Genomic DNA, 12,445 nt, shown 5'->3' with positions numbered 1-12,445 from the left:
TGGTCAATATTAATGCTAACAAAAGGCATTCAATTCAATACTAGGAACGACAATATATTGAATATCAATTTTTTTTTTGCAATGATTTAGATAAAAATGCATAACCTATATATTTTTTTTTTTAGTGTTTAGTCATGTAATTAATACTCCCTTATAAGTCTACTTATTTTAGCATGACTTAGTACTTTTAGATTATGTTTATTTTTATTATGGCTTTTTAATTAGCAATATTTATATTACATAATTTTATTGTCTTTATTGTTGAATATTTTAGGATGATGCCATGACACATCTCATATTTTTGTATTATTTTCTTGGAAAATACTTTATATAGTTGTATCTTACTATGATTAAAGAAATATTTTGAGCACACATTATATGTTTTGTGCTACGAAGATTTTACCGGGAAAAAAATTGAAAACCCCCGAATAACCCGAAAATACGAGATTGAAAAATCCGAGTTTTATTGGTTTGGTTTGGTCTTTAAATTTAATAACCCGACACAATTGATTTGGTAATTGCAAAACCGAACTAATTCGACATATGTACACCTCTAATTCCATGTCATTGTTTATATTTGGAATTACTTGCAATTTTGAACTTGCTGGCATATTATCAAGTAGATGAGAGTCACTGTTAACACCCTGAGTAAATCTAGGATTGTGTGATCTGTGTGTGCCCTATTTTTTCTTCTTAATTCTTATATTTAGAATTGCTTTTATTGGATTGAGACGGACTTAAATAGAACGATATTGACAATGAAATTCATATAGCTGCTTCAACTTAATTGAGGCGTATTACTCGTTTGTATTAAGAATTGATCTAGGAAGTTTCCCATGTCTTTAACAGGTTAGGCAGGATTTAGTAGTGGCCATCATTTGAGTCGCTATCACGAAAAGAACAAATGAATTGCTTGACTTGCAATCTCACTTCAGTTGGTAAAGTGGTGTAGGACTTTTTCAATGCCACTGGGGATTTTCAACCATAGGCTGGTTACACCAAACGACTGGGCTAATTATCCGTCCAACAGCATACTAAAGTACTAGAAATAAAGAATCAAAAATGTATTCTGCTTCTTTTCCCTGTTCATTTAGTATCATCACTTTTCTTTCAACGATTGAGAATATTGTTTTGGGTGGTGTCACCTCATTGACCTCCAACGACTCATAACGTATGAAATCCGGCCAATGTAAATTACATCCAATATTGCAGTCTGAGTCCAAGAGTGGCTACCATATTTCTTGTTGTTTTGGGATGGGAGCGCATGAGGCGAATTTAGAAGTTTTAAGTCATCGTGCATAATTTATACTATAATATTCTAAAAACAAAAGTTACAATTTGCCTTAGGTAAAGCAAAGTCTTTAAACACAAGTTCAAGGCGGCTATGAAGGAACTAACACCTAGGATATGGTGATTTTGTCACATAGACTCATTGTGCCTTGAAATATCCATCTCTTATGTCTACCTTCACCAGTAAGGCTTTTTCTTTAACAATTTTTCAAGTTTATGATAAAAACTTAAATTGTTTTGACCGCATAACTATGAATTTGATGATTTACAACATTATAACGGACATACAATTATTATGGTTAGCAGGTCGAATCAATGTTTGTACTTCTTTATTTGTAAAATTAACCCATTTTCTATTACTCTAATTAATATTTTCTTGAGCTTGTCTCCAATGGCTTTGGATTAAGGCTTCGCCTCAAACACATGTGACATTATGCCTAATAAAGCACTAGTGCAAAATACCACATCAACCACAACTTAATGGTTGTGTGTTTGTGTATTATTATTTTCCAGAAAATTTAATTATATATAGCCTTCACATGGGTAAGGAGCAGGGCAATCAGACTCGAGTCTGTCATTGCTGCCATTTCGGGATCCTCCACGTGAAAGGAGATTGTTTACGTCTTCACTAAGGAAGTTGCTACCAGCATTTGGCTAACTTCATTGAAGTATATTGTCACTCCACAGCTGAGAGAGAGGTACCTACACCTATAAATGGAACAAAAAACAAAAGGAAGAAGGCCAGCTAAGCTATAAGTTCCTTTCAAGTTTCAACCATTAAATAACATACCATTCCAGCATCCCTACTGATCTCACATCTTCACCTCAAAAGTCGAATTTATCAATGTTCTCTTGTTTGTTCAAATTCTGATCTTAGGCCAACCAAACTGCGGTGCTTTCGCCCATAGAGAATAGGGAGCTGATACGTGTTTACCCCATTTGAAGGTCGTGCAGTCCAGAATTTAATAAAAATAGCACATGGTGAAGAATCATTCTTTTTTTCTCCATGTTGCTCAATTAATTCAATTCATATTCTCTACAAGTCTCATCGTGGCTCCACAAGTTCACCACCAACCAACACGTTGTTCACCCAATAAATTCGAGAGCTAACTGTAAACTTTGAGGCTTGTGCTAAAAGGAAAGGGAGTTTTGATAGAACTGAACAATAGAAGAAATGTGTGATGTTCTTTCAAGAAAACAATCAAATGTATTAGTGTAACGAACTGCTGTACAAAAGGTGTTGTCTCAACTATCTACATATCTCTCTCTCATTAACAGAGGGACCATTCCTAAAATCCCTAAAATTGTGATCCCTACGCCATAACCTTTATGTCACCAAATACTACAATTCCCCTTCCTCTCAAGCAGACAAACTCTGTAAGTGCCCCCATGTGGTTACAGCTCTGCACGAAGGTTCTTCCAAACTTCTCATCTCACCGAAATGTGCAAAACATCAAGAGACAATTCAAGGCACTGACTCTATACCTCAAAAAACAAAAAAAGCCAATGCTTGAACCAACAAATCTCAGGAGTGTGCATCATCAGCATCAGAGTCACTCCCTGAAGAACTTCCTGAATCAGAATCTGCACAAAAAAGTTATGTTCAATTAATCAAAGCCTTCCACTGGACTCATTTCAGAGCCAGAACAACAAAAAAAGATCATTTTTTGCAGTTGGAGTAGCTTATATATATTATATATATTTACCACTAGAAGAGGAGGAATCGCTGCTTGAGCTGCTGGAACTACTGGAGCTACTACTAGCATTATTATCACGATCCTGCCCACCACCACCACCTTCATCCTTGTCAATTTCCACAGGAGGAAAGTGAGTAGCTGGTTCATCATCCTCTATCTCTACATCATCCTCATCTCCAGTATCACCCCCCTTTTTGGGCTTTTTGAAGGAGTCATTTTTCTCGCTTGTACTAGGCTGCAACAAACACAACAACAAATTTTATTAGCCATTCCATTACCAATCTGATAAATGCAACAAGGGACAGCATATGTATCAAATCAAAAGAATTAACAAAAATGCAATACTGCATTATTACCCCATCAGCCTCTGCAACGGATGTTGTTGTAGCAGCAGAAGCTGCAGCACTAGCGGATGGTGGTTGTCCCAAATTGTTAATCAATGCCTGCCTCTTAGTTTTGCTCACCATCTTCTTCCAATTGGTCACAAACCGATCAAGCTCCCATAGAGTCTCCGTGTCAAGGGCCTCAATGTCAAGCTCAATCTCGTCACCATCTTGGGCTAAATGCTCATTCCTCTTCCTTATAATCTGTACCAACTGCGGCATCTTCTCTTGCGGTAAACTTTGCAGCCCAACACCTAATTTATGCTTCTCCTCCATACTCATCTCTCTTTTATTCGGATCCTTCGCTCTCGGCTTTGGTTGCTTTCCCATAGGAGGCACTTTAGCAGCAACTGATGATTGAGGCTTTGCCGCTGGTGGTGCCCTCACTGGGGAAGGAGTTGACAATGGGGACTGCTGCAGCACCACTGGTGGATTGTCTGGTGGCTGCTGCACTGGCAAAGAGGGTGTTGAAGCACTCGAATGATTCTGCATCATTCGCTCCTGCTTCTTTGAAATGTGTGGGGCCGGAGTAAGCTTGGGTTTCTTCACTCTTTCCGGCGTAGGAATGTGATTCCAAGAACTCCCCTGCAACTCATCTATGGCACGAAAATCCCTCCTGCCGGTTCCGCCATCAAGCTTATTCAATTTATCCTGAATTGGTCTAAACATGTCCTCAAAACGTGCCAGGAGTTGCTCGGCAAACCCGTGAACTTGATCTGTTTTAGGATTATACAAAAGGGCATTATTGAAAGTAAGCCTCACATCAGCTGCGAATTCAAAAGGGGTAGGGTAAAAATTATTTATCAAATTGGATTTCACCGTCCCCAAATCCATGGGTCGCTTAATAATCTGGTGGTAATCATGAAGACCCATGGCTTTAGCATCTACAGGGGTATTGAAAATCCACCCACTTTTATGCTTCATCAGCTTTGCCAAAACTTGCCTACATTCCTTCATCATATTTTCCATTCCGATTATTCCCTTAACACCACCACCACCACCCGGATTGCCGAAATTTCTATTATCAACTCCATTGAGGAGCTTTTTCCGATCTTTACTAGATCCAGAAGGGGTGGGTCGTTTATTTCCAGATAACTTCTTGGACTTGCCGTGAGATCTGGGGTTGCTGGTGCTCAATTGACCCGATTCGATTCGATCTTTGAGATTTCGGATCTGTTCCAGCTCCGCCACCAGCCGACTCCGTAGCTCATGGAGCTCGGTTTTGTTGTACGAGGCAACGTTGTAGGTCATATATCCTCCAAGATTGAGGCCGTCAACGTTGGTACTTGATTCAATCGGCCGTTGATTAAACGAATAGGCATCATCTGACGCGGTTTGCGTCACGGCCGGCGATTCATCGGTGAGACGACCGTTAGATGCGTGATGGAATTGCTTCTGCTTTTTCTTAGGGTTAGGGTTAGAGTTAGGGTTCAGATGTGTATGAGAATAAGGGGTTTTCCCCATGAATCCACCGCCGGCACCACCAGACTGAGCCCAGCTAGATTCATTCCGGCTTGCTAAGACGGCGGATGCCATGAATTGCACCGGCACAGGTGGAATTGATCGTTATCAGGTGGTGTTGAAATCATGAAATTGAAAGGGACGTGATGGCCACGCGCCCGCCGGAATCAAACAAAGTATCTCCGATTACCACCTCCCGGCGACGATTAACAAAAAAAGGAGAAAAAAAATCTTTTAAATATTGGAACCCAATTGGAAGGCAAGGGTTTGAAGGGATTGAGCGAGGAATGAGAGGGGGAGGGCATCGCTTCTTAAAGGCGATGAGATCTACCCGTTCGGAGTTCGGGCAGTATTTAAACCGTGGATCATGTCCAGACTGCTGATCGAACGGTGAAAATTAATTTGTTTGCTGTCTGAAAAACTGACCGTGACAATCTGGCATGAACGGGTGAGATTGGAGGTGTTAGACACGTGGCGGATAGATCAGGTTTCAGTTGGGAAGGGTTTAAATAGAGCTGGTTTTTTTATTTTTAGAAATTCTAAAATTGAATGATAGGAAAAGGGAAAGAGAGGGTGGCGTTGTAGTTCGGGTTTGTTTAGAGTTTGAAGTGAATTTGGGTCGCATGTGTCCTGAATTTAGGGTTTTTGAGGAGGTGGGGACCACAAAAGGGAAAATTAGGAAGGGGGGTGGGTGGGTGACTGACGTGGAAGGGATGAAGTCGTGAAAGAGAAGCAAAACGCGCACAGGGCATGTGTAAAAGTGTTGACGTGTCAGGAAGATCCTGTCAAAACAATGGAAGCTTTGTTTTAATGTTGTAATGTAAATGTGCTCATGAACGTTTAAAAAGCCGACTTTTCTTTTCCCAAATTCACACTCGTACCCCCTCACAAACCTTTTCTTTTTACTCCTAAAGTCTCATTTTTATGTGATATGTGTAATTGAACATGAAATTTATGATTTATCTTAATTCATGTATTATATGAGAATATAAGAAGTTAAGTTGATTTAAGTTGTTAAGATATTTATTAAAGCTCTTCAAATATCTTAAAATATTTCAAAATAAAAAATATCATAAAATTGAAATGAAGGGTGTATTATTGCACCAAATTTAATGTATATTAGTATTCGCATACAAAGAATATTTTTAAATCTAGTATACATATAGTTCTCAAAATTCTATCATTACGTGCACCTAATATGTAAATACCCACAGAGTGACTACATAATCAATAATAAGTTCAGAAAAATCACATTTAATTTGTAGTTTTTTATTTTTGAATTTTGAAGTCGAATAATTTAGATAAAATCAAAATTGGTTGTTGGAGTAAAAATTAAGGGTAAAGAAGAACTATCATCCTATCAACTAGTCCACATACTTTGTTTCCTAATCTCAAACAACAAATAGAGCAATAAGTCCAATTAGGATAAATTAAGAGATAATTGTAGGCACCAAATTAGTGGTAGACAAAGAAGAGGGCAAAAGTGGGAATCCAAACACTAGAGGGGTGCGAAAGATATAAAGAGTAAAAAAACCCAATATTTATATCTTTTATGAAACTTTTTTGGGTCCCACAAAGAGTAAAGACAACTAAATATTAGCTAATGTGTAGGTGGCGTCACATTCTTTATATATAAAGCATCCCCCACCAACCCCCTACTCACAACCCCCACGGCTATCTCTTTTCCCTAGAACCTTCTAATATCATTACAAAAATTTAGTAGTACAAATTTACAATTCCAGATCCAATGTTTTTTCTGCATCTCCGGCTACTTCTTTCTCTGCAAATTCCCAAAACCAATTTCTGAGGGTTTTTTTTCCGATGGGGAATCTCTTTGCATGAAGCTTATTAGATCTGTGTTCCGGCAGTTTTCTCACGAAATCAGATCAGATCCGGCTAGCCGGCGGCAAGGGTACGTGAAGGACTCGTCGGATTTTATGTCCGCCGGCGAGGTAGATTAGTTAGGTGTTTGTTTTGGTTGCAGGCGGCGTTGTTTGTGGGTCCAATTTTGATATTCAAAAAAATTAGGTTAAGCTGTTTAGCTGGGCCTGGGCCTGTTGTTTGGGCGGAGCAGCCCAAACTCTTGTCAGTCTCGTGATTGACAGCTGGTGGTTACTGGTCCGCTTTGTAAGGTCCAAACATGTGTGAAAATGAATAGCTGCCCTGCATCTTAGGTTGCGGTTGGACCAAAACGATTTCGTGTTAGTTTTGTGAAAATATCATTAGCGTTAGTTTTTTTCGTTGAAAAATTCTTCTTCTACTGAATACATTCACAAAATTTAAAAGTACTTTTTTCGATCTTTTTTTTTTCATTTGTTTTCAGAAGTTGTCCTGCGAGTTTAGAATTTGCAGGAATCAGTTTTTTTAAGGTTTGGTTTGCAAACTGTTTCTGCAAAAACACTTTTTCAAAATTTCAAACGAAATGGCATCTTATTATCAAAAAAGAAAAAAAAACAGTATTGTATAGACTAAAAGTAATAGACATGTCTAAGCTTAGTAAGGGAAAAAAAGGCACATATTGATGGAGTTCTTATGTCAGTGTTTATCTTTTTAATTTAAGAATGGGGATTATAGGTGTAAATTTTATAATTGCACATATGTTTTTGTTACCTGAAAATATTTTACTATTCCCTTGGATTTTTAGGATTCTTTGCGTCTTTTGTCACATTTCAAACATCCAATATTAGTGATTTGTTTTCTAAGACACGCGGTCAATATTGAGTCCTCTATGACTTCACACACAATTTAATGGACTTGCATCATATATAATATAACAGAAATTAGTCCCCCACGCCCTTCACACGGTTTTACACCATTTTAATTTATTTTTTAATGTTTTCTGGCAACATTAGCTTTATGTTTAAACTATTATATTGCTAAAATTTTATGCGCGTCTGCATGGATTAAATTGCTCGACACATGTAACACTAAATTAGATAGTTGCTCTTGCAACCAATTAAATTAAAACGTCGACTAACTTCTTCTTTCTATGATAAAGAAAGTCAGTTTTCCTCTGTTTTTATTTGTCTTTTAATTGAGAAAAATAAAGAATGATGAAACAAAAAAAAAAGAAAATGTTACGATCGAATTGTAACAAGATTATTTGAAAAGTGGTCTTGAGTTGGTATGACTATATTAATGATCAAGATTGTTAGACAAGTGATCTTGAGTTGGAAGGACGAGATTATGACTGAAGATTGTTTATTTGATCCAATTCACGAAAAAACAAGAAGTTTAAGCAAGTCAATAAGAAGATCGAAATCTCAGCTGTGAAGGTGAATAAGGCCAATTGTCGATTGGTTGGGAAAGACAAACTAGGGCTCGAAGGAGGGCCTAGTGTTACAGTAAGTGTGTTGATGAATACTGCCCCAGCTAAGCTTGTGACTGCCATAACTCCGCCGATTAGGGTAGAAGGAAAGCAAATTACAGTCACAAATCCAGTGGAAAAGACCCTTAATCCGACGGAAAATACCCTTAAGTCTCCGATGAGGGTGGAAAGCAAGCAAAATTCGGGTGGGATTTCAATGGAAAAAACCCTTAATTCTCCAATAAGGGTGGAAGGAAAGCATATCTCGAATGTGTCTTCAATGGAAAAAACCCTTACCTCTCCGTTTCGGGTGGAAGGAAAGCAAAATTCCGATGCAAACTCAGTAGGAAGAACTGGGGAGCAGACCCCAAGGCCTACAGAGAATGCAAGGAATGAATGGTCAATGATGGCTGAGGTAGGAGCTGAAAAGTCGGCGACAGAGGAACCAAGTGGTGCGCAGGGGATTATGATCATACCTGTTGAAAAAGAGGGAAAATGGGCTACTCTCTTTACTGGGAACTGATTTGCTGCGAAGGGGATGGAGAGTACATTGCGCCACTAATTCAAGACGGGGTTAAAGTGGTACAACTTCAAAAGGAGGAGGTTGAAGTAGAAAATGACAAATGGAGGAAGGCTATAATCATGTATATAGTTGGAGCTTCTCCCACAATCTGTGCACTAGAACGATTAATTGTTGCTCAATGAAACTTCACAGATAAGCCAAGAATCTACTATCACAATGAGGGGTACTTTGTTATTCTCTTTAATAGCTTAGAAGATAAAAATGAAGTGTTATACTCTGAGCCACATACCATGAATAGCAGGCCTATTATACTGAAACCATGGCCTGCCAGATTTAATTTCCATGAAGAAGTTTTGAAAACTATTCCAATATGGGTTCAGTATCCAAATTTGCCATTGAACTGTTGGAGTAAGAGATCACTAAGTAGAATTAGTAGCAGTTTGGGCACTCCATTATATGCGGATGACTGCACATCTAGTGTTGACAGGATTTCATATGCCGGGGTGTTAGTGGAAATGGACATCACTAGGCCATTACCAAGAAGCATTGTGGTACAAGATCCTGATGGTGAAGTATTTGAACAAGCTGTTGACTGATGATAGGCTATAATCCTTTATTTTAGTAGCTTATAGCACTCTAATTTACTGCACTTTACTTATGTTGAGCTTTAATTAGTAGTATTTTACATTTATTGTGTGTTTTATGCCGTGTAGGAATGATTCCGAGTTATTTAAATGTTGCGGAGCAAATTTGAACTATTTGGAGATTTGAAGTTTGAGTAGAAGCCCAAGAGATTTAGCCGAGATCGCGTTCGGGAGTCGAGTACCAAGTTCGAATGTCAAAACATGGAAAAAATGAATTACTATATGAAGTTTACACTGCCCCACCGCATGGGGTGGCGCGGCAGTGCATATTGTGCCCAGATAACGTTTTGCAAATTATTCTGGAAATTGCCACTAGCAAAAATCTTGAGTATCTTTCCATTTCCGCTAAAAAACGGTATTTTCGTTTTGGGTTTATTTTTGGGATAGTTAAATACACGGGGAAAACATCATTTTTGAACTTTTTAACAGATTTCAACTTAAGGAGGCCAAGGAGGCTTGGGGAAGAACACAAGTATAAGGATTCATCCTTCCTTCCTCACTCAAGATTTGGGTTTGGATTGAATTTATATTTTCCTATGGAGTAGGTCCATTTGGGTTTTGATAAATTTGGTGTATTGATGATTGTTTGTGGATTATAACTCTATTTTTATGTATTTGAATTGTTTTTTTGAAAGATTTAATTGTTGCACCTATATTTACTTGTTCTTGTAATCCAAAGAGGCATAACTTGTGATATCTTTGCATTATATTATTGGTTGAGTTCATGGATTCTTCTAAGTAATCGAAAGAGGCTAATTGAATCATTGATTAAACCTAGTTAGGAGGATAGCCAAGAGAGGTTCTCCTAAAGACCAATCCATTACGCATTCTTACATATGTTCACAGAGCTTAAATTGGTTCATATTGTGAGGTTGAGACTTAATCGAGAGAGAAATTTTTGCTAAACGTTTGAACTAATAATAGAGTGAATTCGAGACTCACTTGAACATTGAAAGTGAATTATATAGAGTTAGATCCCGAACGATTATCTTGCACTTATTCCATCAAAACCCTATCCTCTCTCACCGATAACCTTAATTGCTTATTACTTGTTTCGATAGTCACTAGTCAATATGTTGATTTTAGATTCTTAGTCATATAAATATCAACTGTTGATCCGACTGGATAGCAATCTAGTTACAAACTACGATAATGTTGTGTGGATACGATATTATACTATATTATCTTTGACTAGCGAGCACAATTTAAGTGTGTGTTTTGCACTCGCCATTAATTACGATTGGAGTAGCTAACTGATTTGGGATTTCATATTAATCTTTTCCCTAATTACCAATATCCGGTATGTCTCTTCGAAGACATTTCAACGGGAGAAACACGCCTGAGACTGATATATATGTTGTGTATATGGACGCTTGTAAACTTGTTTGCTGCACTTGGTTGTGGCACAATTCCACTGAGTTTTGTAAGTTCTCACTGAAAGCTATACCGCCAAACTACAAACTTATATAGTGTTTAAATAGTAGAGTTGTTTAAAATATCATGTCTTGGTTTCATTCTCTGTTCCAATAATATCATGTCTCCATATCAAATGCTTTTATCTTTTCTTCCATTAGCTCAATGGTAAAACAATAATACAAATCGAGAACCACAAGAAAACCAAGAAAAGGATGGTAAGAAATGAATGAAAAAGCTTTTTGCATTAAAATTTCTCATTCCAAAACTTTATGTTATTTCTTGAATATTTTTATTTAAAGCGATACATCTAGTTTTTTTCGTTTTTGAGGTAATGAAAAGGATTTCTAAGTACTGAAATAATGGTGTACGAAAATTTTTGAATAATTTAAACCAAAAAGGAGAAAGCAAAATTAGAACTCTATAACTCTTTTATTCACTTGGAAGAACGAACACTGAGAGTGGCTTATATATACAAAAAAAGTAAGAAGATCCATGTCGTAGCTAAAAAGGTGAAAGAGCATAAGTTGAACTACATTACTTGCATTATAAGGGTTCCACAAAACTAAATGAAGAGGAAAGGATCCCAGCAACAAGCATCTAGGAGGCAACAACAACATAAAGTTGCGAGGCTGCAAACCAAATTCAAAATCAACGAAGTTACATACATAGTAAAAGTGCCATGTTCATCAAATATATTACTCCTATAAATGAAGAAGAACCCAGTCATCACGACCAAAGAACTCTCTCTCCGGCGGTAATCGGATTTCGAGAGAAAAAACTTCTTAATTTTTTACTATGAACTCGGACATAAAATCCTTATGTTTTTTGCAATAAAATTAAAATATTTGAAAACTACGTAAAAGAAACAATTCAAAATATTTACAGTAAAAAGCACATTGACACATATATTGGGACGGAGGGAGTACTAGTATATATGTATTACCAAGCCTCGAGAAAACCAGGTTCCCTCCTAGGAGGGGGAGCAGCAACATACATTGGAGGAGCCATCACTGGAGGTCCCTTGTAATAACCTGTTAATTTCACATCACAAGTTTGATCTATATATGCTCTTTTGATCAATAAAACTATCACTTTTTGTGGCGATGCAATTAAAGGTATCGCCTCATAAAGTCGAAAAAACTCAATTCATGTTATGTTTGTTTTTACATTTTTAAAAGGAAAAGAGAGAAAGAAGTAAGAAAAAACATTATGGGCACAGTTCTTGTAGAATTAAATCTGATTCAGTCTGCTGTAAATGCATATTTGTTAGGGGCTGTAAATATTTTTGAATGCCCTTTTATCCAACCTAGTATAAACTGAGGAGAGAAGTGCAAGTAATCAAAATTAGAAAGAAGAATTCACCTGCAGCAGGGTAAGGATAAGCTTGCTTTGGTACTTCACTCATGTCTAACAAATATTTGGTGCTCAACTTCTTTGTGTTAAACTGAATTTTGGGGATAATCAGTTTAATTCTGAACAAGATGAAACAGCAGAAAAACGTACGTTGTACTAGTAGTAGTCGTATTTTTGTACAAGTTCTGTCGAATTGACACCTGGGTCGGTTATCCACTCTCTTGCTAACAAAAACGATTATACGCGGCAGAAGCATGTTATAAGCGTACAACAAGCTGATGATAACTTTAGAATTAGATCTTTTTTTCCTGTCGCCCAAAAAGAGAGAAAATAACACTATAAAATATCGTGTAGGATGTCATCAATAGTGT

General features: G+C 37.3%; 1 protein-coding gene and 2 long non-coding RNA genes across 3 annotated transcripts; 1 reads left to right on the top strand and 2 right to left on the bottom strand.

The window, feature by feature from the left end:
- Positions 1-2,477: 2,477 nt before the first annotated feature.
- Positions 2,478-5,153, bottom strand: LOC107826845 (transcription factor GTE7-like). The gene is made up of 3 exons (XM_016653874.2): positions 3,344-5,153; positions 2,997-3,222; positions 2,478-2,874 (listed from the first exon to the last, which is right to left on the bottom strand). Exons 1-3 carry the CDS (start codon positions 4,904-4,906, stop codon positions 2,816-2,818), a joined length of 1,848 nt encoding a protein of 615 aa, XP_016509360.2. The 5' UTR covers positions 4,907-5,153; the 3' UTR covers positions 2,478-2,815.
- A 1,114-nt stretch (positions 5,154-6,267) lies between these two features.
- Positions 6,268-9,939, top strand: LOC107826844 (uncharacterized). The gene is made up of 2 exons (XR_001657364.2): positions 6,268-9,228; positions 9,375-9,939. It is a non-coding gene; the product is annotated as an uncharacterized LOC107826844 (long non-coding RNA).
- A 1,192-nt stretch (positions 9,940-11,131) lies between these two features.
- LOC107826847 (uncharacterized) lies at positions 11,132-12,309 on the bottom strand. Its single transcript, XR_001657366.2, has 3 exons — positions 12,084-12,309; positions 11,665-11,752; positions 11,132-11,350 (listed from the first exon to the last, which is right to left on the bottom strand). It is a non-coding gene; the product is annotated as an uncharacterized LOC107826847 (long non-coding RNA).
- Between the last annotated feature and the right edge of the window lie 136 nt (positions 12,310-12,445).

Source organism: Nicotiana tabacum, unplaced genomic scaffold (genome assembly GCF_000715075.1).
Source record: "Nicotiana tabacum cultivar K326 unplaced genomic scaffold, ASM71507v2 Un00001, whole genome shotgun sequence".
NCBI classification, from domain to species: domain Eukaryota; kingdom Viridiplantae; phylum Streptophyta; class Magnoliopsida; order Solanales; family Solanaceae; genus Nicotiana; species Nicotiana tabacum.
The sequence above is the reverse complement of the archived record's forward strand: the minus strand, read 5'-3'. Positions and strand labels throughout refer to the sequence as shown.

Bases quoted from the DNA above. Each gene is read 5' to 3' on its own strand.
- LOC107826845 (XM_016653874.2), bottom strand. From the start codon at position 4,906: ATGGCATCCGCCGTCTTAGCAAGCCGGAATGAATCTAGCTGGGCTCAG. The intron at 3,223-3,343 runs GTAATAATGCAG...TGTTTGTTGCAG, and splicing joins CCGTTGCAGAGGCTGATGGG to CCTAGTACAAGCGAGAAAAA. The intron at 2,875-2,996 runs GTAAATATATAT...TTTTTTGTGCAG, and splicing joins CGATTCCTCCTCTTCTAGTG to ATTCTGATTCAGGAAGTTCT.